The sequence below is a fragment of the Artemia franciscana genome, chromosome 4, assembly GCF_032884065.1.
Source record: "Artemia franciscana chromosome 4, ASM3288406v1, whole genome shotgun sequence".
Classification (NCBI taxonomy): Eukaryota; Metazoa; Arthropoda; class Branchiopoda; order Anostraca; family Artemiidae; genus Artemia; species Artemia franciscana.
The window spans coordinates 22,066,105-22,091,894 of NC_088866.1; the positions used below are offsets into that span (position 1 = coordinate 22,066,105).

The window sequence follows — 25,790 nt, forward strand, 5'->3', positions numbered from 1 at the left end:
AAAGCCTCCAACATACTGGAGGTCCAAGGGACTTCATACTGTCCGGTTCTAAGCCGGCTTAAGCGCTTCAGTGTAGACTTGAGAAGATATGTTGGTCCCCATCCTGCACTGGTATCCGGGATCACTGCTTTTCTTGAGGCCAAAATAATTTCAAAGATTTAAAGAACATGAAAATTAGAACTTGGAATGTGACGACGTTAAAAAATGACTATCGCATCGACATTTTGACTGACGAATTCAGACGGTTTGAACTGGATTTATTAGGAGTTTCAGAAACTCATATCCCAGGGGTAGGAAGCATGAAATTAGTTAGGCTGGGAAGGTATTAATAATAGAATACTAATTGCTTATTTTATGACTAAAAAGTTTAGGGTATCAGTTATAGTAGTATATGCCCCCATTGAACCAACTGATGGAGATACTAGTGACTCAGATGAATTTTACTTACAGTTACAGGAGCAAATAGACAGGGTACCAGGTAGAAATATGGTGTTTTTGCTAGGAGATTTTAATGCCCAGGCTGGTAGAAATAGGGATAGATGGTATCCTAGCCTAGGTAATTTTGGTGTAGGAAAAGAAAACAGTAATGGCTATAGGCTTTTGCAATTTTGTAGGTATAACAACCTAGTTATAACCAATACGGTGTTTGGTCACAAAATGGCCCATAAGTTGACATGGTATTCACGTGATGGTAAGACAGCAAACCTTATTGATTATGTTATTGTAAACAGAAGACTAGCAGGATCAATACAAGATACTAGGGTGTATAGGAGTGCCGTTATTGATGTTAAAAGTAAAGATCACCATCCAGTAGTGTCTAAGGTTAATTTAAAGCTGAAATTCCGGAAGAGTAACTCCCTCCCGGAAAGTTATGATGTTGGTAGACTTCAGGATGAAAATTTGAGAAAAAAAATTCCAGGAACAGTTGAGTACTAAACTTGAGGGTTTAAAATTTGACAATGTGGAAGATGGATGGAATAATTTCAGAAAAACAATTTGTGAAGTTGCTGATGGTGTCCTAGAGAAGAGGGCTAAGACAGCAACTAGGAATATTAGTGAAAAAGCTTTAGGTTTAATAGAGAGTAGAAGGGGTTTGTATAAGAATTATCTGAGCGATAGGTCGTATGAAAACAAAAGGAATGTAAAGAAAGTGGAGAAAGCATTAAAATATGAACTAAGGAGATGTGAAATGGAGGCGATGGATAAAATTGCTGAGGATCTGGAAGATGCGGCTAGACGGCATAATAGTAAAATATTATACTGGCATGTTAATAAATTGAAAGGGAGTAGCCGATCCGGACTAGTCCCAGTTAAAGATAGAAATGGGGCCACAATTAGTGATAAGGAAAAAGTTAAAGAAAGATGGGTGGAACATTTTGAGAATGTGCTAAACCGAGATACAGTTGCAGGAAAAGATATAGATGAAAATGAAAAAAGTTTGTGATACCTTGGATGTGAAGGAAGATTTGTTTAGTGAGGAAGAATTAGCGACAGTACTAGAAGGATTAAAAAATAATAAGGCCCCAGGTGCTGATAGTATGATTAATGAGTTCCTTAAATATGGTGGCTCTTAGGTTAGGAATAAGCTACTGAAGATTATGAACATGATTTTTGAAAAAGGGGAAGTACCCAATGATTTTAGGAAAACCTTAATTAAACCACTGTATAAGAAAGGTGACAAGAGTGAATGTCAGAATTATCGAGGCATTAGTCTGGTCTCTGTAGGTAGCAAATTACTGAGTAATATGATACTTTTTAGACTGAGACATGCTGTAGACAAAGTTTTAAGGGAAGAACAATGCGGTTTTAGAAAAGGTAGAGGATGTGTCGACCATGTTTTCACTCTTAGGTTAATAATTGAGAAGTCCCTTCGTTGTCAAACACCTTTGGTCCTTAGTTTTATCGATTATGAGCAAGCTTTCGATTCTGTTGATAGAACAGCGTTAACAAAGGTCTTATCGTTATATGGTATACCAGAAACATACATTAAAGTGATTTGCGCTATGTACGAGAATAATACTGCTGCGGTTAAGGTAGGGAATGAGGTTAGCAACTGGTTTTGTATTAAATCAGGAGTTAAGCAGGGTTGTGTTCTATCCCCCTTTATATGGATCATTTTGATGGACTTCGTCTTAAGGAGTACAGGAAAGGCAATTGGAGACCATGGAATCAAATGGGGAGGAAGAACGCTCCTGGACTTAGATTATGCTGATGATTTAAGCATATTAGATGAAAGTGTGAGCAAAATGAATGAATTTTTAGAGGTTTTACGAGTTCAGGGTGCTAAAATAGGCTTGAAAATTAATGTTAAGAAGACTAAGTCACTAAGGTTAGGAATAAGTGAAGATGAACAGGTGACCTTAGGTAACGAAAAGATTGATCAGGTTGGGAGCTTCAGTTACCTTGGTAGTATTATTAGTAAAGATGGTGGGAGCAGTGAAGATGTTAAAAGTAGAATAGCTAAAGCTCAGGGTGTTTTTTCACAGTTAAAAAAAGTTTGGAAGAATAGAAAGATAAGCCTACAAACCAAGATTAGAATATTGGAAGCTACAGTGATGACAGTGGTCAAATATGGCTCTGAAGCATGGACACTCCGAAAAGCAGATGAAAATTTACTAGACGTTTTCCAGAGAAATTGCCTACGGATTGTTCTGGGTACCCGGCTGACTGACTGTATTTCAAACAGTAGGTTGTACGAAAAGTGTGGTTCAATCCCGCTTTCTGGGGCTATAATGAAAGAAAGGTTGAGATGGCTAGGCCACGTTCTACGGATGAAGGATGACAGATTACCGAAGATTGTCCTTTTTGGCCAACCGTCTGGGGCTACACGGAAAGCAGGTCGCCCTTGTCTGGGTTGTGAGGATGTCATAAATAAGGATTTAAAGGAAATGGGAACTTCCTTTGAGGGTGTAAAGAGGGAGGCTTTAAATAGATTAGGTTGGAGGAGGAGCGTGCGTAGCTGTGTTGGCCTCAGGCGGCTTGGTGCTGCAGTGAGTTATTAGTTATTAGTAGTAGTAGTAGTAACCATAGATGACGTTATAAGTTAATACAATATTTATAAACGTTTATCTTTCAACAAAAATAAATAAGAAGTACAGAATGGATAGATACAGTTTATAATAAATGGGGACTATGTAAGTTTCATGGAATATAGCTGAAACCTAGCAAAGAACAAACCACGGCATATAGCAGCTAAAAGTTAAAATAATACAAGCATCTTTTGAAAAGTTGGTTTTCCAGGGTATGGGGCCATATTGAGGATTTTCTCTTGCTATTCTAACTAAGAAAAATTGATAGGGTTTATCCTGTTTGTAATCCAAGTCGTAGTTCTGTTGCGTTATCGGATAAAAAAGGATACAGCGGTAACTAGTCCGGGTTGCAGCGGTAGCTGCCTAGTAAGAGACGATCACGTGCAATACTAAGAAATGTAATAGCCCCATAACTTTTGGAAATAGTGTCAGATCAAAACAGGAATTATGCTATTAGTAAAGACTCGTCCGAAATCCCTACATTCCTGGGTTTAAACAACGAAGAAAATCTATTTTCTTGAAAAAAAAGATAGTTGCTTCATCTATGATATTCTACATATACGGCAGCTTATCTAAAAATAAAATAAAAAAAACTACATTTTAACTAAAAATGGATTTTTTAATTAAAAAAATATTTTTCAATTTTGAAAATTTTTTGGTTAGAAAAAAAATATTCCGTAAAAACATTTTACGTAATAATTTTATTTTTAGTTAAAGTGGTAGTTTTATTTTTATATTTTGTTTTTGTTCACTGCTTTGTCGAAATTGAAACCCCTTTTCTCTTTGCTTAATTTTTTGTAATAGGTCATCTTGCACCACAACAAGATTTGGGTATTTTGCATAGTCAGTTAGGCCATCAAGAATATGACAACAACATTGCAGAGATAGCCCTGACCAAATTTTTTAACCATTTGTAGTATTTTAATTGTATTTGTGATAGTTGAATATGGTGTTTTGAACTTTTTATTCTTACAGTGACTTTGTACTTGTTGTCTTTAACTTTGTAGCTAACTTTGTCAAGCATGATATCTCCTTCGATTTCATTAAAAACCAGTTTTAAATACTTCATGATTTCTACATGAATAATATTATAAGATTTAATATATAGGATTTATGTGTAAGATTTATAAGGCTATCAAGATTTATAAGATTTATCTGTACATGAGATTTATCAAGTTTAATGTTAAACATCAAAAGTTACGAGACTGGGTAAATTTGCCTGGTTTTTGAAAAGGGGGAAAAGAGCCACTAAAAGTCAATGAATCTTAATGAAAATCATACCATCAGTTTTATCTTATCAATGAAGTCTACTATAAAAGTTTCAAGCAGTTCCTATATACACAAATATAGAATTTTTTCTCTTTTTTTTACGAGAAGAAAGATCACGGATGAGTGGTTTTTTTTATGAGTGATGGTATCAAAATATAAGTACTAGAGGATCGGGAGAGGATGCATTTGAAGAAAAATTAAAGGTTCTAGGGACCTGCTTAAGTGACGAAAAGAAATTAGAGGATGACTAGACCGTCCTCGCATGCCTCTTTCCCTCCAAAGTTATCCAATAATATTTTTGAGATAGTTGTTTTGTTCAGCATAGCAAAATATCCAACAACTATATCTATTCCGGTAACATGATCTCCCACAGTCCGCGGGGAGAGGTCTTTAAGTTGTGACATTAGCCCATTGTTTATGTATAATATGTGATATTGGGATCGTATACAAACAGCTCTCGGGGAGAGGGTAATTGTGCTTGGGGTGGATTTCCATAGTGAGAATTTTTCATGGGGGGGGGGAATTTCCAGTAAGTGAACTTCTCAGAGGAAATTTTACTCCCGGGGCATTTGACAGAATTCCTATTGGGAATTCTTTTTATATAGTATTTTTACCAACTCAAGTTTGCATATGGAGATGCTCTGGGGGACTTGTGTTTGAATTTCTGGGAAAAAATTTCTAACGAAAGGAGGATTTTCGGAGTGATCGAGAAAAAAGTTTTAAGTTGAAGTGTTTTTAAAATGTAAGTATGCAAGACATTTTACGAGGGGATTTTTAGCGAGGATGGAATAGTCCGGATGAAATTTTGAACATAAAAACAACAAGTTTTTTTTTAACTGAAAGTAAGGAGCAACATTAAAACTCAAAACGAGCAGAAATTATTCTGTATATGAAGGGGTCGCCCTCTTTCTCAATACTTTGCTCTCTACTCTAAAGTTTGACTATTTGCCCTAAATTTCTAAGAACGGCTCCTGAAACAAAAAGGTCATTTAATTAGAACAGGAAAGAAGGTCTCTTATCACCAGTATTGTTGTATAGGTACAGTTTTGGATTTTTTGGGGAGAGAGTTGACTAGCGAAGGGGAGGATTTATTATTCTCTCTTAGAGTCTAGCTTTGTGCTGACTCTTAATGGGTTTTCTAGTTGCATAAGGATTCTCCTAAGGAAAAGTGTTCCACACATGTCCTCCTCATAACCGCGCACATGCTTATGAAATTGTACATTGTACGTCATTCTTTTAAAACGAAAAGTATTGACACGTTTCAGTCAAACAGTTCGTGGTAACGAACTGTAGTAAGGAGCGACTCGGCTCAATAGTAAACGAAACTCAAAAAATGAAATTTTGATGCTAAAAGATAAATCAAAAGAATTGAATTTTTATGCTGATTTTAAATATATAAGTTTCATCAAATTTAGTCTTTGTCATCAAAAGCTACGAGCCTGAGAAAATGTGCCTTATTTTGGAAAATAGGGGGAAAACTCCCCTAAAAGTTATAGAATATTGAAAATTACACCATCGCATTCAGCGTTTCAGAGAACCCTATAGTAAAAATTTCAAGCTCCTATCTACAAAAGTGTGGAATTTCGTATTTTTTGCCAGAAGACAGATAACGGGTGCGTGTTTTTTTTATTATTTTTTTCCAGGGGTCATCTTATCGACCAAGTGGTCCTAGAATGTCGCAAGAGGGCTGATTCTAACGGAAATAAAAAGTTCTAGTGCCCTTTTTAAGTGACCAAAAAAATTGGAGGGCACCTAGGCCCTCTCCCACGCTCATTTTTCCCAAAGTCAATGGATCAGAAATTTTGAGATATCCATTTTGTTTTACATAGTCAAAAACACTACTTACACCCCCACAATCCCTGGGGTAGAGGCTGCAAGTTACAAACTTTGACAAGTGTTTACATAGAGTAATGGTTATTGGGAAGAGTACAGACGTTTTCAGGGGGATATTTTTGGTTAGGGGGTGGGGTTGAGGGGAGGGGGCTATGTGGGAGGAATTTTCGTTGGAGGAATATGTCATGGGGGAAGAGAAATTCAATGAAAAGGGTGCTGGATTTTCTAGCATTACTATAAAAAAAGCAATGAAAAAATAAACATGGAAAAGTTTTTTCAATTGAAAGTAAGGAGAAGCATTGAAACTTAAAACGAACAGAGATTATTACGCATATGAGGGGTTCTAAGAATACTTAGCATAAAGAGCGAGGTATTTAGGAAGAATCAAATACCTTGCTCTTTATGCTAAAGTATTTTTAGTAATTTCAACTATTTATTCTACGGCCTTTCTGGTTCAGGGATCACTCTTAAAGAATTGGGACAAAACTTAAGATTTAGTTTAAAGAGCGAGGTATTAACGAGGGGACAAACCGCCTCATATACATAATATAAAAAAAATAAGAACATAAAAGTTTGTTACGTAATTTAATTCTTAAGTTATGTATATTTTTTACTAATAAAAACGATCGTTAAAAATTAAAAGTTTTAGTTGCCTTTTTAAGTAACCGAAAAATTGGAGGGCAACTAGGCATCCCTCCCCGCCCCTTATTTCTCAAAATCGTCTGATCAGAACCAAGAGAAAGCCATTTAGCCCCTCCCCTCCCCCCCCAAAAAAAGAATTAATATGCAAATATTATTTTAATAATTTATGTGCGAAGAGCCAAAATCAAACATGTGTTAATTCAAAAACGTTGAGAAATTAAATAAAAAACTAGTTTTTTAACTGAAAGTAAGGAGTGACATTAAAACTTAAAACAAACAGAAATTACTCTGTATATGGAATGGGTTGTCACCTCTGCAATCTCTCGCTCTTTACGCTAAAGTTTGACTGTTTGCCACAATTCTACTTTTTAAAACAATTAAAAACTTTTGCGTAAAGAGCAAGGCGTTGAGGAGGGGACAACCCATTTCATATACGGAGTAATTTCTGTTCGTTTTAGGTTTTAATATTGCTCCTTACTTTCAGTTAAAAAATCTAGTTTTTTTTTATTTAATATAAACGAGAATTGTATTTATTTTGGCTGTATTTAGACTGACAAAGCCAAAAAAGAGATGGTTTTCTCACACATATCAATTCATCTATCAATTTAGAATCTTCAGAAGAAACTAAACCTAATTGAAAGTCAAACTAAACTTTCAATTCAACAAATATGTTGCCTGAAACGGAAAGTAATGAAACCCTCATAGGATAAAATCTTTTTGCTAAGCTTTAATGGGTAGCATTTGCCTCCCAATTTTTTTTTCTTTTCTTTTTTTGAATTTATATTACTTCAGTGGAAAACTGTCTCGTCTATTGATTATATTATTTTATTTTGTTTTAATTGATATTTAAACTTCTGAATCACACTCTGACCTTCCTCTGTTTAGTATATGGACGGGCTATTCATTATTTGGTAATCTGTCGACATTGTCTTGGATTTTGGGTGTTTCTATTAAAATGTTTTGGTGGAACGTTTTCGGATAGAATAAATAGAAGGCTATAAGAAAAGGTCTATTAGAAGTAGGAACTTTATAAGGAGGGATAAGGAGTGAAGTGCTGAGAAGAGTGGGATGGAAGAGGAGCTTGCGTTGCTATGCTGATCTCCTTCAGCTTCATACTACAATGAGTTGTCGAGAGCAGTGGTAGTAACAAGATTTTCATCATTATAAACTAACATTACTATTTTCTGTTATACATCCATTTTGTCGGGTTGTGACCATTATCTTCTAATAAAATGGTAAAAACTGAGCAGAATTATTTATCAAAATAAGATCAGAATAAAAGCATACGGCTTCTATAGTTTTAGATGTTCAAATGCGGCAATAATATTTTGTTGTGCTGTTGGTTCTTTCGGCAAATATGCATATTGATAGAATAAAGAAATTGTAGTAAAATTAAACTGTATTTATTTTTATTATTGCCATAGGATATTAAAAGAAAAACAACAGCCCCGAAAATTGGGCAAGTGAGTGAAAATAAAGGGAATCTTGGGAAGAATTGACCGAATCTTTTGATTTTCCTGAAGACCATGTGTGGGGCCCCCATTCACCCTTTGTGTACATGCCTGATACACGATGCATTATGATGTTTGTCGACACAAGGAATGAACAATGTATTTTCTGTTAGCTTTTAAAAAGAAACAATAATCAAATAATTATAAACCGAACTCCTTCTTAACAACGGTCCAAAAACGAAGCTGCCTACCGACCACAGGCTCAACGTTGTTTGCACCATGGTAAGCGTGGTGCACTCACCATGGTGAGTCACATGGTGACTCACCATGTGAGTCAAAGTATGTTGTATAAGTATGCTTTGTTTCTGTTCTTTCCATGTACTTGAGCTTCCCTATTGCGTCCACTTTGAAGCACACACGTCCAAATCAGATTTGCCAGTTCTGTTTTCGTCTTTGAATACCTTATGAATGAATTGTTGTGAACAAGAATAATATCAGCTGTTTCTTGCTTACCCAGCTGGATGTATGCTATTGTACCTGCTAGTGTTCTAGCTCTGGCTCCTTCATGGAAATTTTTCATGAAAAGAAATGTTCCCTCTTTAGATACCCCAAGTGACTTTTGTGCCTCCCCTTGTGACACAAAAATAGTGATGTACCCGGAGGTACAAAATCACAGATCCTTACCCTGCTGTTGAAGGTGACATTGAAACTTTCAGAGCTGATGTCATTAACGTATAAACCCATAGAACAATACTATTTTATAGTGACTTGCTGAATTATATTCTATTCTCTTTTATCACATTTTTACATATCTACTCTGGGTTTCATATTTTTGTTTATGACGCATAATAAATTAGAGCAATACTAATAATAAAAAGGATAGCAAAGAAAAAAAGACAATTTTGATGAAGGAGTATAGGACTCAGCTCAATAGATAAAAAAAGAGAAAAAAAATTATAAACAACAGCTCCGAAGAACGTTGATCGAATTTATCTATGAAACAAATTTTCAAATTTGACTTTTTAACGGCGTGCGATAATAATAAAATCGGTATTTGTCTTCAATTGTCAGAATTTCACGGTGATTTATACCATAAACATTGAAAAGGATGGCATTCTCTTTCATCATAAGAAATCAATTCCTGCTCCTTTTATTTTTTAATTGTGATTTTCACTTTCTTTTTTTTTTTTTGATAGCCCAAAGACAGAAACTTGTAAGAGTTGTTTGATTTTCTCTTTGATTCATTTATTGATCTTTGGTTGACATTCGTATCTTTTAGTTACTTGAAATTAAATGTTTTGCGGGTATGAGTGAAAACTTCTGGTTAATTCCACTTACCATACACTAAACTTCCGGAATAGCTTGGCAACTCCTAAGGTTATTTTTAATGTTTTCGTCTTTGCATTTATGTACTCGTAAATAAATCAGTGTGCTTCGGTCCTGATGATATGAAAGTTCAAGAGTTTGTGCTAAGAATTAGAATATACCATTATAGGGTATGTCATGTTTTTTCCCCTTTGAGTAGCCATGTAAGGTTTAAATTCTGGCATGAAAATTACAAAAAAAAGCATTGCTTCGCTAGTAAGATTTTATATTTTTAATATATCTTCAAACTTCACTTTCTCGTTTAAGACTCGTAGTAGCAGCAAAGACAGTAAAATTAAAATAATTTTTTGGAGTCGTAAGCTGCCGGAGATGAGCTCAGATAATGCACTGTTGGTATGCAAATAAGGTTTTAAATCATATGAGAAGCTTCAATATATATTTAATAAATGTTTAAAAAACTACTCCAAATAAACCAACTGTTGATATTTCGTTGTGTTTTTATGACGATAGAAAACTAGTACTTTACTGAAAACAAGAAAGCCAAGTAATAAGAGCAAGAATATTGATTTAGGAGTCAGAAGTGAGTAGCCATGGAAGTTTTTAAATCCTGGCATGAAAATTACTCTGAAAATTATAAAAAGGGTACTTGTGCATTATTCAGAACATACTCAATAAGTGAAGTTAGGTTTTTCCGTGAAACAAAGTACGATGCAGTTTAGGTTAGGTTCCTTCTCGTAAGAGTATAAAGTCATGTTGTATCCATTGACGCACTGTTCTGTTGTGGGCAACAACCCCTTATCCTGGAAAAATATAATTGCCTCTTTTTCAGACTTTGGAAAATCCCAGATCTTCATTTCAAAATCCATGTTCAGACACTATCTTCTATCACTATGCGTAACAAACTAATTGAGTTTTGTTGGCTATGAAACTGGATTTTCTGCGCGAAATTCTTGAGTGTGTTCTGAATTGAATTGAATCAATTGAATAATGACCAATTACCAAATATTTAATTACAATGTACCTGCATCGTAGTTTGTTTCACAAAAGAACCTAACTTCACTTAATGAGTGGGTTCTGAATAATACACAAGTATCCAAAAAAGATTTGGTTCGCTAATAAGATTTTATTTTTTAAGATATCTTGCGAACTTCTCGTGACATTTTTTTTTTTTACGTGAATGGAAATTTTACTGGACACACGAGAAAAAAAACAAAAAAAACATCGATTGTACATTCCCCTGAAATTGTCTTGAATCTATTCATTTCTGGAAACCATGATTCTTTAAAACTTTTCTTTCGGTTACTTTAAAACTACAAAATTATCAGGGTAGCGCCGCATATTCTTCAGTGTCACCTCGTTGAGACGCAAAAATGAATCTGCTAAAATAATTAGTTAAATTTGACAATATTTTTCCTGCGTTCATTCTTTGAGGCTAATTCTTTGGTGATTGAAGACTTTCAATCAACAAATGATTCTTTAAGACGTTTCTTTCGGTTGTTTCAAGACTACAAAATTTTTAGCACAGTGCCACATATTCTTCAGTGTTGCCACGTCGAGACGTAAAAATAAATCCGCAAAACTAATTAGTTAAATTTGACAATATTTTTTCTGCATTCATTCTTTAAGACTGATTCTTTGGTGATTGAAGACTTTCAATCAGCAAATGATTCTTTGAGACGTTTTTTTTTTCGGTTGTTTCAAGACTACAACATTTTTTGCGCAGCGCCACATATTCTTCAATGTTGCCACGTCGAGACGTAAAACTAATTAGTTTTGGCAGCATCCCCAAAAATAATTAGTTAAATTTGACAATATTATTCCTGCGTTCATTATTTAAGACTGATTCTTTGGTGATTCAAGACTTTCAATTAACAAATGATTCTTTAAGACGTTTCTTTCGGTTGTTTCAGGACTACAAAATTTTTAGCGCAGTGCCACATATTCTTCAGTATACCCACACCGAGACGTAGAAATAAATCCCCAAAGCTAATTAGTTAAATTGGACAATATTTTTCCTGCGTTCATTTTTTAAGACTGATTCTTCGGTGATTAAAGACTTTCAATCAACAGATGATTCTTTAAGACGTTTCTTTCAGTTGTTTCAAGACTACAAAGTTTTTAGCACAGCGCCACATATTCTTCAGTGTTGCCACGTAGAAACGCAAATATAAAACCCTACAACTAATAAGTTGAATTTGACAACACTTAGCCGGCGTAGAAATTGAAACATTAATAACTTATTGATTTGTTTCCCATAGACAACTATATCTTCAAAGGAAAGCTGCACCTTTTGAAGTTGTTTGGTGCCATGTGCTTTTAGCTGACCCTTACCAGTACCAAATTTCTGGTAACACCCACCAGTCTAATGTCAGATTGGTATCAGTATCACAGCTTAGATATAAAATACAGTTATGAAAACTTCTATCTTGCCCATGAGAAGCTTTTGGTACAGAGATTTGAACGTGGTGCCTCCTAGGTCGTACTACAACACCGTTGGCGGGAACGCAATTTTGTTTTGTTTATCCAATTGCTCCAATCCTTTAGGTCTAGACTGCCAGTTTCCTGTCTCCAGCCGCTAGCATCGCTACCGCGCAATGTGTCCCAAAAATAAATCGGGTTTTCATAACTGTATTGTATATCTAAGCTGTGACCAGTATCAATCTTACACTTACCAGCATCATCTCCAGGACTTTGTCAGAGGTCTTTTCCATTATAAATGGACTTCCCGATTTTTCTTACTTTATCAAAATATAGTACGAAGAGAGAATAATGAGGACTTATTTTCCCAAGATAGTGAATGAACAAAACCATTTTGAATATTTCGGCCCTATATCCAAGGGCCATCTTCAGCAAAGAAAATAATAAAAAATACAACACAAAAACACTTATAATAAAAGTTCTTGGTTAAAAATCCGTTTTTTAAAATAGACAGAATCATTACTTCTTAACGAAAAGTTCAGCCAAGACTGTGTTATAAAAGCTAAAATCTTACAAGCTAAAAACGTTCATTTCACTGACTTTATTTATTAAAAATTGGAATAATTTCTTATTGCGATGAAATTGCGGTGATGAATTATTTTTTAATTCGTCATTATTTGTTTTCATTGTTTACTCAAATATTATTTATTGTTTATTAAAAACTAAAAAAAAATTTGGAAGCTATTTTAAACATCCCTAAATATTTACTTATATCATTCTTAAATCCAGACTGTTTTGCCCCCTCCCCTCTAATGGACGAATAGCGCCGGTTATTTATATTCTCATTGTATAGGTTGCAGCAGTAGCTGCAACATAGTAAAGAACGAAGCACGGCCGATTATTATTAAAATTGAAAGAAAACGTTAAACAAAAGTGGTTAGCGACAAAACATTGTTATTTGTTGATGGTTCAGTAGTATTAACTATTATTTTAATTATTTTTAATAGTGAAATGTTATTTCGAAAAAAAAGTTATGAGAAGTTGAAAAATAGCCTGAAACCTCCTAGAAACAGCGTCGGATTGAAGGTACACCATTGATATTGCAGTGGCTTGAACTTGAAGTTCCTGGTCTTGAACAACAAGGGAAACGTGTTTATACTTTCATTTTCAACATGGTGACTCTTCTTCTAGCTGCTTGTTTACCGTTTGCCGATGCAATGAGTATATATAGTTTGAGCTATATATTTAAGTATGTATATATTGCGAATATACAATAGTCTTCGATGTCCCATTGTCTGTGCATGTAAATAGATTGTCAGGTTTACCGACTCTTGAACATGCAACATAAAATTGTCCATGGGAAAAACAATCCGTATTCAGATCTATACCTAATTATTCTAATGATTGCCCTTGAGCATTTTGATCCGGTGACTTTGGGGAAAAATGAGCGTGGGAGGGGGCCTAGATGCCCTCCAATTTTTTTGGTCACTTAAAAAGGGCACTAGAAATTTTCATTTCTGTTAGAATGAAAATTTCTAGTCCCTTTTTAAGTGACCAAAAAAATTGGAGGGCATCTAGGCCCCCTCCCACGCTCATTTTTTCCCAAAGTCACCGGATCAAAATTCTGAAATAGCCATTTTATTCACCATAGTCGAAAAACCTAACAACTATGTCTTTGGGGACGACTTACTCTCCCGTAGTCCCCGTGGGAGGGGCTGCAAGTTACAAGCTTTGACCTGTGTTTACATATAGGAGTGGTTACTGGGATGTGTACATACGTTTTCAGGAGGATTTTTTTAGTTGGGGGAGATTTGAGGGGAGGGGTTACTTGGGAGGATCTTTCCATGGAGGAATTTCTCATGGGGGAAGAGACTTTCAATGGAGAGGGCGTAGGATTTTCTAGCATTATTAAAAAAAAACAATGAAAAATAAATGTGCACAGTTTTTTCTACCGAAAGTGAGGAGCAGCATTGAAACTGAAAACGAAAAGAGATTATAACGCACATAAGGGGTTTACCTCCTCGTAATACCTCGCTCTTTACGCTAAAGTACTTTGAGTAATTACAACTACTTATTCTACGGCCTTTGTGATCCAGGGGTCATTCTTAAGGAATTGGGACAAAATTTAAGCTTTAGTGTAAAGAGCGAGGTATCGACGAGGGGCGAGCCCCCTCATATACGCAATAAAACATACGAATACAGAAGTTTGCTACGCAAGTTAATTCGTAATTTACGTATATTTTTTACTTTTGAAAACGTTCGTAAAAAAATTTAAAGTTAATGCCTTTTTAAGTAATCAAAACATTGGAGGGTAACTAAGCCTCCTCCCTCGCTCCTTTTTTCTCAAAATCTTCCGATTAAAACTATGAAAAATCCATTTAGTCAAAAGAAAATAATATGTAAATTTTGTTTTAATTATTTATGTATGGAGAGCCAAGATCAAAACATGCTTTAATTCAAAAACGTCCAGAAATGCAAAAAAAACGGTTTAAAAAAAAATAAAAGTAAGGAGCGATATTAAAACTTAAAACGAACAGAAATTACTCTTCTCAACGCCTCGCTCTTTACGCTAAAGTGTGACTCTTTCTCTTAACTCTATTTTTAAAACAGTAAGAAAATCTAGCGTAAAGAGCGGGGCGTTGAGGAGGAAAAGCTACTTTCATATACGGAGTAATTTCTGCTCGTTTTAAGTTTTAATGTCGCTCCTTACTTTTATTTTAAAGAAATTGTTTTTTTTTTGTTTGAATTTGTCAATGAGACGACTTTTTTTTGGTTGGTGCGAAATGCCTCCTCCGAGACGAAACTTGACTCAGAATCCAACTTGAGTTTGTTAGCAATAAATGTGTACTTTACCAAGGCTAGAGCTGAGAATTCTTCAGGCACAGTTGAGTTCAAGGCGCCATCTACACAAAAATTTGGCGATTCGTAAAAACGCAACAAAAATGCATACAAACAAATTTTGATACTTGTATGATATACCCCTACCTAATTATTCTTCAAATATGTTTCTCTGGCGCTCAATCCTCATGTAATTTACCAAAGTAAGATAAAAATATAATACTTTAGAAACAAATTGGGGCTATATATTTGCAAATTAGTGGGGATGGGGGTAAAGTATAGTGGGTCTGTATCCATAATGTGTTAGGTACAATTATTCTGCTTATTATGCAGTAAGAATTGTTTTTAAACTTTGCACTGTCCAAATACTTTACACCCACCCCCACCCCATAAGGTAAAAATATATAGCCCAAATTATATATTTTGTATCTATTCCTTCGCTTCTCTATACGCTAAGCTGGAAGAAACTAACGGAAAAAAAACTGGTTCTATAATGCATCAATGAACGAATAACTGAAGGGGTAGGGGGTTTATCATACTAGTACCTAAATTTTTGACGCGGTTTTTTACAGTTTTTTGTCCCCCTTCCCGAACAAAATCCTGGATACGCCCTTGGTTGACCCCTGAACACACAAATGTGGACATCTATGCTGTCATTTTTCTGGGGATGGGGCATGAATTTAAAAAAAATACAGAAAATAGATAAGTTACATAGAAATGGTAGAAATTACAAGAAAAATTGCAGAATTTTACAAATTTCGGGCTTGAGTGTGGCTCCAAAGACCCAGCTTGCCTACCTGTAAAAATACACTTGATACTATTTTCATGATAAAATATACATGATATTTTTCTTTTGCTTTCTACTTTCTGGGCCATAATGGATTCATTTTTCAGTATACTAGTCATCTGTATCCGCCAAGGGCACTTCGTCCTAGCATCTGCTTAGAAAATTGTTTTAATTTTAGTGTTGCTGTTAAATACTAGGAGGGAAATGCGGTTTACCCAGGAAATGTGGTTAAATGTGGCTTGGGGGTGTGTAAAGAGGGAGGCTTTGAATAGATTGGTATGGAGGAGGATGAGCGTGTGTAGCAGTGTTGGCCTCAGCCAGCTTGGTGCTGCAGTGAATTGTTAGTAGTAGTAGTAGTAGTAGTAAGGAAGCTTATGCATGAAATATTTGCGTGAAATTGAATTATGAGAAGACTAAGTTTTTTTCACTAAATAGTTGAAGGATAAAGGCATTTGTTTGTTTTTTTTTTTTGTTTGTTTTTTTGTTACAGTATTTGCATGAAGATCCTACTCTGTGAAATTATAGATGTCATTACCTATCTGTTCGTAAAGGTATGCTTCACTTTAAAACAAAATATGTCAAATTCTTTTTTCTTTTCCTTTTTAGTACGTTTTAGAGGGAACAGTATCATTTAACTTTTTTCCTCGAGTCCTCTACGCAATAACTAATTTAAAAATCGTAACAAAAAAAAAAAGACCGTGGATTCATGCATAACTTTCTTTTGTAATCAGTGAACCGGTTCTGAAAATAAAAATGGATAGGTGGTTTCTTCTTATATGGGTATGATTGATATGTTATACTTACTATCTTTTTTTTCTTTTCTTTTTTGTCTCAATTTATCACATTCCATATTTTCTTCCATTTATATAATATCATTAGTGCTATTCAACTTTTAAGATAAAGACTTATAAACTTATTTTAGTACTATTGGTGCTGCACTTCGATAAGTATAGCCATAACGAAAGGGAGAATTTAGCTGTAAAAAGAAGTTATAACTTCAAAGCGTTTTGTTCATTTGATGGCCTAATATATTCCACAAAAGAACCAATCATGGTTTTCCTTTGCTAACTCAGAATTAGACGTATAAATTCTCATTGTAAGTACAACAATGAGTTAAAAAACGATAAGATTGATTGGCTTCCTTTTCTAAATACACAAAAGAAATAACGTGGTAGTTTCAGTTCAATGCATAAAAAAACAATAAATCATGGATTATATTCATTTATTATAGTATATTAGTCACTTATGGATTATTGGGATTTGCAATGACCATGATGGGACTTATTAACGTTATCAGGTTCTTCGCTCGTTTCCTTCGTTTTTTTTCGAAAGTTCTAAAAACTAGTTTTTAAGGTATTAAAATAAGCTATCAGTTTTCAAAAGTATCGCCTTTCAGACTCCTAAAGGGTTTTCTGAAATCATCTGCATAGTAATCGAGCCGTAAAAACTGTTTAAATTTTGCTATAATCTTTCTGAGTTTAATTTATGTTTTTATTTTGTTTCTTTTCTTTTATTTTCTTTGTATTCAGCAACTGTCAACTAGACAGATGGGTGATATTATATAGGCTGTTCAGAATCCAAGTTGAGAAGTTCACTTTTTATCGTCAAATTCCTCTTGAAGGAGAACGCTAAGTTTAGGCTACTGTTTAACCCCAATTTTCGGTTAAGAATATAAAACACTGATCAGATGCGTTGCATAATGGAGATATTTCAGTCAAAATAACGATAGATTTAGACAAACATCTTTGGGAGATGGGAATAGTACAGACCCTCATATAATCCAATGAAATTTTGTCTAACTTCAAGTCGTCTGAAAACACTGAAACTCTGAAATAACACTGAAAACACTGAAATACTGAAATTAAAACATTGAAATAGACTCCCTCCTTCTCTCTCTCACCCTACCTAAAGCGTCAAATTTAGCTGCCCTCCTCCAAAACCCCAATAACCTTTGGCCGATATTAATGCTTTCATTCTAGCCTAATTTGGGGGTCTTTATTTTCTCTTGACAGCAAATTGTTAAAGGTATTTGAGTGATTTTATATTTGCGTCTAGCAAGGAGGGGGGGGGGTACCAAAAAAACTTAAAAAACGCAGCAAAAATTTTTTATATGCATTTTTATTACGATTTTATGAGTTGGACAATGATTTGGGGGGAGGGGGTTGAAACATGGTATCCCCGCCCTGGATCCGGCAATGATGTCCAGTATATGACTAGGATTATTTCTTTTTTCTTAGAAGCAAGTATACTCCTCTTTCTCTAGTTTTTGCTCTTTAAGACTTGTTCTGTAAGCTAAATTTAATTGCAGGAACATTCGGAGGAAAAAGATGGAAAGGTTGTAACTGAAATCACAAAGAATGAACACCATGAAGAGGTGGACACCGAAGAGGTGCCTAATGATAGTGATCGAAGTCATTCCTCGATTCATGAAGTTACAAAGGAAACCAAAAATAATTACAGCAATAGGAAACATGATGAACAGGTGATCATTTTACCTTAATCCGTTGCAATGAAAGTGTGTAATATTTTTTGAGAAGAGGGAAGAAATTCTTGGAGACTTGTGATCAGATTTAATATTTTCTCTTTAGATAGTCCATCGTATAGTTTTTTTTTCAGGTTTTCAAGTCTTGGTCATTGGTAATGTGGTAACCGCACACTCCCCCACAACACCCTGTGTCACCTCGCAAGAAACCACTGCACATCTCACTACTCACGCAACTCGCTGCCCATATAAATCTTCCTTCATAATACTCCACCCCTCGTATAATTCCCCATCGCTTAATTCAATAATGCACTAGTTACATGATTTTCAGGAAATTTATGTTTCCCTTATATACGAGAATTTTTAATTTTTTTTTTATTCTAATCTAACCTGTTCTTCCACTTTTAATCGTGCTAATTTATAGGGTACCTAAATGCTAAAAAGAAAATGGTAAAATAGAATCTTAAAATTAAAATATTTAGTGAATACATAAACATTTTTTGTTATGTCGTATTTTAAATAGCCTTAAGGTTTTGCTTTTCAGATTGATTATGTGGCAAAAGCAACCAAAGTAGATGGCGCTCATGTTCGTGATAAAGTTGCAGACGATGGTCAATGGGAATCTCTCTCCGACAGAATTCGTCGAACTAGGCAAATTCAAGACAAAACAAAAAGTCCAATTGAAGGTAAATTTGATTATCTTTTAAGTTTTCTATTATTCTTCTTTATAACATAACCAATATTTACACTCTGCTCTCTGAATTTTACTAAGCTCATTTCTTTGAGTAGGTGAAGTACTTGTGTTTATCGCGCAGGTAAGATGAGAACCTTTTTTTCTTACAAACAGCACCATATTTATTATTTTATGTGTCCGGAGATAAGCTGATGAGTTTACTAATTTTTTTTTTTATTTCTTAAAAATTTAAAATAAAGCAATGGAGATAGGGCTAAATTCATAATTTGCAGTACAGGGCAGGATTTACTTACAATGTTTGTTGTTTTTATCTTATAAAAATGCCCTTACTTTTACAAATTTTATGAATCGATGTTTTTATCATCAAGGCCGTACCCGGGGGGGGGGGCTGTGTTTTCTCAACATTGATACAGGTCAGCTTTACCCCATCTACACTCAACGACTACACCCTCTACACTGCTTTTATTTCTGACGGGAATCGGGCGTTTCAGCTTGCCCAGGATTGAAAATCGCTTGGATTTGTTTGGTCCATGAGAACCCCCAATAGGCTCGAGTTCTCATTTCACTAGGCTTAACCATTTTTATTTGGTCCTTCTTGACGTCTCTGCTAAGAGTGAGAGGCTCAACTAGAGGGATGTGATGCCATAGGTACTCTAGTTGCTTCCTTGAAACATTGCCCGGCAATGCTAGCTGTTCTTCCTCGACAGTGAGAATGAAGCTCCTCTTAATATTGTGCATTTATTGTACTTAAAGGTTAGATTTAAGGTGAATGCAATTTATTCTAATACATTTTTTTACAGAAAATTTTGCTCAAACACATTCATTGCATTCTTGTGTTGCGAAGGCATACACATTCAGTTCATTCTTATGTTGGTATATTAATTTTAACAATAAAAAAGGTAATATTAAATAGTTTGAATATAAAAGAGACAAAGATTTAAATAGTTTACTATTCAATCCTATTGTTCTCTATTGCCTATTTTTTGTTTTGTTCCTGTAATCAGACAATATTAAGTTATTTTGGATGTAGGCTTTATTCAACATTTCAACTGTGTTAAATAAAACCAATTGAATTTATGGTGGCGCTGTTCAACTTCTTTTCCCGATAAATTAAGCAAGAAAAAACATAACGATAAACATAGCAATAGAGTTACAACAAAACATAGTAATGAACATAGAGTCAAAACATAGTAATATAATATATATAATAGAGTGTTTGATAAAAATATATACTAATACATATCAATATATAATATATAATACAGAAACAACATAAATAATAAATAATGTGTAAATATTAAAATAATCCATAAATACATATTAAATGCATAGTATAAAATAATAAGGATAGTGCATCATAATATACATATTAAGAATAAATACAATCAGCAATAATGAAACAATCTAATAAATAGCTGATTAATTATAGGTAGACAAAGGGAGCCAACCCCTGAGAGGAAAGATGCTCTAACCCAAAAACCGCTTGATTTGGACGAGGAAGAAGAAACGAGGAAACTAGAGACCTCTAAGTGGCTTGAAAGTCATTTTGGTAGCGAATCTTCACAGTAAGTTCCCTTTCCAGTCTTAACAAGAAACATTTTAGTTATTTTCGTCAAGGAAATTTTTATATAATGATTAATTACCTGTCTGTCCAAAGACTTGGGTTTTTTTTTTCGTTTTTTTTTCACAACTTGTTAAAGCTTGTAATATGTAATATAAGCACAGATAGTGCCCCGTGTCATGGCCACTTTTATATCATACTAGCTGTTGGGGTGGCGATTCACGCCACCCCAATACCTAGTTGGTGGAGGTGCTTCGCCCCCCCCAAGCCCCCCCCCCCCCCCCCCCCCCCCGCGCGCTTAAGTCGTTACGTGCCATATTAGTTACGCGCCATTGTAGTTGTGTCCCTGTGTCCTACCTGTGAATATAGATAGTTATATTTATATTTTTAACTACGTAAAACTTGCGAATATACAACATTCTTGGCTGTCCCATTATCTGTGCATATAAATAGATTTTCAGGTCTACAATGATTGCCCTTGAGCTTTGTTGATGGTGATTGCTAATCGAACATTCCCTGTGTCCCCGTCGTCATTTATATATCCCCCTGTGCCCCCCGGCGTCCCCGTTGTAGTTGTTTCCCTGTGTCCCGGTCATCATTTGTGTCCCGGTGTCCCAGTCTGTAATTTCTCTTTGAGTGTCGCGGTCGTCATTTATATTCCCTGTGTCCCGGTGTCCCGGTCGTCATTTGTGTTCCGGTGTCCCGGTCTGTAATTTCTCTTTGAGTGTCCTGGTCGTCATTTATATTCCCTGTGTCCCGGTCGTCATTTGTGTCCCGGTGCTTTGTTGATGGTGATTGCTAATCGAACATTCCATGTGTCCCGGTCGCTTTCTCTTTGAGTGTCCCGGTCGTAATTTATATTCCCTATGTCCCGGTCGTCATTTTTGTCCCGATGTCTCGGTCTGTAATTTCGTCAGTCGACAAACATGACGTCAGTCGACACACAAACATGACGTCACTCGACAGACACACAGACAACTTATTTTTATATATATAGATATTAAGAAGTAATATTTTTAGCAAGGCGTAACCAATTTTTTTTTTTTTTTTTGGGGGGGGGTATTTTTCTTGGGGGCAATTTACAAAAAAAGAATCTTTAAAAAACGTATCAAATATTTGTTTATATGCATTGTTGTTACGTTTTTAGGAGTTCGGTAAAAATTCTGGAGGTGGGGGGTTAAAACTCGGTGCTCTCCCCCTCCCTGGATACGCCTTTATTTTCAGATGAGTAGGCCCAAACACTTATTTCATAGTTGAATGAGTAGAAGTAAACTCAGTAGCTTAAGGCTTTTGAGATTTTCCTACGCCAAGAGGTAGATACCGGAAACGATTGCTACTGACTCAGCTTTTAAGGTAAAATTTGTATCATTCTGGGGGAGTCTTAATGTTTTCACTTTTACTGTTTAACACATAACTTAATGATGCGTTTATTGTTGTGGCCCACGCAAAATGTAGGAGCATACATGACGCTTTTTCTGAAGATAAGTTGTGGTGTTGCTAAGTTATAAATGTAGGGGCAATGTAGGGGCATACATGACGCTTTTTCTGAAGATAAGTTGTGGTGTTGCTAAGTTATAAATGTAGGGGCATACATGATGCTTTTTCTGAAGATAAGTTGTGGTGTTGCTAAGTTATAAATGTAGGGGCAAAATGTAGGGGCATACATGACGCTTTTTCTGAAGATAAGTTGTGGTGTTGCTAAGTTATAAATGTAGGGGCAATGTAGGGGCAAAATGTAGGGGCATACATGATGCTTTTTCTGAAGATAAGTTGTGGTGTTGCTAAGTTATAAATGTAGGGGCAATGTAGGGGCACACATGACGCTTTTTCTGAAGATAAGTTGTGGTGTTGCTAAGTTATAAATGTAGGGGCAATGTAGGGGCAAAATGTAGGGGCATACATGATGCTTTTTCTGAAGATAAGTTGTGGTGTTGCTAAGTTATAAATGTAGGGGCAAAATGTAGGGGCATACATGACGCTTTTTCTGAAGATAAGTTGTGGTGTTGCTAAGTTATAAATGTAGGGGCAAAATGTAGGGGCATACATGATGCTTTTTCTGAAGATAAGTTGTGGTGTTGCTAAGTTATAAATGTAGGGGCAATGTAGAGGCAAAATGTAGGGGATACATGATGCTTTTTCTGAAGATAAGTTGTGGTGTTGCTAAGTTATAAATAACGGTCTTTTTGCGTGGCTTTATCCAGTAGTAGTATTTGAAATTGACCTAATTTAATGTCTCAGCCCCCCCCCATCTGGCGTGTATTCGACTCTTTGGGTTTTTTTTCTAAGAAAATAGTGAAAGGGTGCTAAAAACTATGCTTTGTGGCTATCCACATGGGGTCGAACAAAAAAAGGGCGGTATAGGACGTTCTAGGACGTTATAGGAATATTACAGGGCTAGGTCACAAGGAAGAATTTAAAGAGAATTGGGACTTTATTAGAGGGAGTAAACAGTGAAACCTTGAACAAATTGGATTGGAGGAGAAGTGTGCGCAGTTTTACATCTTAAAATTAACATATTTGTATATATTTTTCAATGAATTAATCTTACAAAAAAAAACCATTTTCTAATGAAGTCTAATTAAACCATTAAGTTACATTTCTCTTATAACGTAGCAACCAAATAGAGAGAAAATATGTTTGTTTTGTATCATATTTACGTTTGGATATTCAAAATGCGGATGGCAATGTGAATTTCAACAGAGACGGGTTTATTTTGCATTTTAGAAAGGATTTGTAACACTCAAATAATGATTTAAATGAATTCAAATGTAGAAAAGAAAAACAAATCGGTTGGCTCCTTTTTGACTTGAAAAAGTGGCCAACGCTTTGAATGGTCAACTTAGAATGATCAACAAGGACTAACTAACATTTTCAAGTCTCTTTGTAGCCTAGACATTGCACTATTGCGCTGCCTGCTGGGGAAGGGATATACTAAAAGACCTCTAAAAAACACATGAAAAATTTGCTTATATGTATGTTTTGTTACGTTTTAACAAGTAGGACAAAAAATTTGGATGGGAGGGTTCAAAACTCCCCCCCCCCCGGATATGAACTTGAGACTAGCCAGCTATTTTACAGGCAATGGGGCAAACTTTCACCGTACCTGAACTTACCATTTATTGGAAAAATGTTAAAAATTTGAAAAATGAGGTGTTTTTAACTTACGAACGAGTTATTGGATCTTAATGAAATTTGATATTTAGAAGAACCTCGTAACTCAGACCTTTTATTTCAAATCCTTTACCGGATTCAGTGTCATGGGGAGGATTTGGGGGGGAGGGGTTGGAAATCTTGGGAAACGCTTAGAGTGGAGAGATCAGGATGAAACTTGGTGGGAAGAATGAGCTAAAGTCCTAGATACGTCATTGACATAACCAGACTAGATCTACTCTCTTTGGGGGAGTTGGGGGGGGGGGGCCTAATTTGGTAATTCGGAAAAATTAGAAAAAATTAGGTATTTTTAACTTACGAACGGTTGGTCGGATCTTAAGGAAATTTGATTTTTAGAAGGACCTCATGTGTCAGAGCTCTTATTTTAAGTCCCTACCTATCCAGTGGTATTGGGGGGGGGTTTGGAGGAGGAGACGGGAAATCTTGGAAAACGCTTAGAGTGGAGACATCGGGATGAAACCTGGTGGGAAGAATGAGCTAAAGTCCTAGATACGTCATTGACATAACCAGACTAGATCTACTCTCTTTGGGGGAGTTGGGGGGGGGACCTAATTTGGTAATTCGGAAAAATTAGAAAAAATTAGGTATTTTTAACTTACGAACGGTTGCTCGGATCTTAAGGAAATTTGATTTTTAGAAGGACCTCATGTGTCAGAGCTCTTATTTTAAGTCCCTACCCATCCAGTGGTATTAGGGGGGGGGTTTGGAGGAGGAGACGGGAAATCTTGGAAAACGCTTAGAGTGGAGACATCGGGATGAAACCTGGTGGGAAGAATAAGTACTAGTCCTAGATACGTGGTTGACATAAACGGACTGAATATGCTCTCTTTGGGGGAATTTGGGGGATGTTAATTCTGAAAATTCGAAAAACTGAGGTATTTTTAACTTACGGACGTGTGACCGGATCTCAAATAAAATTTAATATTTAGAAGGAATTCATGTCTCAGAGCTCTTATTTTAAATCCTGACCAGATCTGGTTACATTGGGGGAAGTTGGAGGGGAAAATTGGAAATCTTGTAAAACGCTTAGAGTGGAGGAGATCGGGATGAAACTTGATCTGTAGAATAAGCAAATGACACAGATACGTGATTGACGTAACTGGAACGATCCGCTCTCTTTGGGGGAGCTATGGGGGAAGGTCCAGGGCTTTGGCGAGTTTGGTGCTTCTGGACTTGCTAGGACGATAAAAATTGGTAGACGTTTCAGGGACCTGCACGAATTGACTTAATAAATTCGTTTTCCCCGATTCAACCATCTCGGGGGCTAAAGGGAAAGGAAAAATTAGAAAAAGTGAGGTATTTTTAACGTACAAATGGATGATCAGATCTAAATGAATTTGATATTTAGAAGGACCTCGTGTCTCAGAGCTCTTATTTTAAATCCTGGCCGGTATTAAGCCTCTGATTTTCCTTTTAAGTCGATCCATTGATTCTTATAATTTTGCTAGAGCTCATGCCATATGAGCTCTTGGCTCTTCCGACCTCGTCACAAGTTCCATATGACCTCTTAGCTCTTGTTTATACTTAGTGAATGTTTGATTTCTTCTTTTTTTTTATCTCTCTGCATTGTATTTCTAGTTCAGCTTCACTGTGTTGATGAAAATAAGTTAGCTCTACTTTTCCTTACGATCATCAGCGATTTTTGTTATAAAATTTTGCTCCTTATGACATTTTATGCCTAGTTTTTATAAAAAAAAAAAAAGAAGTAATTTATCAAAAAACATTAGTAAATCTTTATTATTTACCAGTATGAAAAGCAGTTCGTCCCAAAATGGGGAAACAGGATATCTTTAGGAAAGATTTAAGAAAAATGGGAAACTTTTTAGGAGGGTGTAAAGAGGGAGGCTTTGAATAGATCGTGATAGAGAAGGAGCGTGCGTAGCTGTGTCAGCCTCATAAATTTTGGTGGTGCAGTCAGTTGCTAGTATTAGTTAATAGAAGTATTTTCACTCTACTTGCTATTTATGTCCTATATTAATGGGAACTTCTTAGGAGGGTGTAAAGAGAATAGATTGGGATGGGATTGGATAGATTGAATAGATTGGAATGGAGAAGGAGTGTCCGTAGCCGTGTCAGCCTCAGACAGGTTGGTGGTGCTGTCAGTTGGTGGTAGTAGTTAATAGAAGTATTTTCACTTTACGTACTATTTCTCTGGGATTATAAAATTAAACTCTTATATTTAATTTAGCAGTGGTGAGAGGTATTTTATGATAGAAAATGTCTTTCTTTGGACCTTTGATTCCACGTAACCCTCTTGTTTCGTTTTATATTCAAAGTTATGTATCTGAA

At 35.5% G+C, this 25,790-nt stretch overlaps 1 protein-coding gene across 3 annotated transcripts in view; it reads left to right on the top strand.

Moving 5' to 3' along the window:
• The window catches only part of LOC136026154 (uncharacterized), a 119,859-nt gene that overhangs the window by 57,733 nt on the left and 36,336 nt on the right, over positions 1–25,790 (top strand). For all 3 annotated transcript variants that reach the window (XM_065702455.1, XM_065702457.1, XM_065702456.1), the window contains exons 7-9: positions 17,902–18,075; positions 18,620–18,761; positions 20,199–20,334. In XM_065702455.1, the coding sequence (XP_065558527.1) occupies positions 17,902–18,075; positions 18,620–18,761; positions 20,199–20,334 (452 nt within the window). The remainder of the gene's footprint in view (positions 1–17,901; positions 18,076–18,619; positions 18,762–20,198; positions 20,335–25,790) is intronic.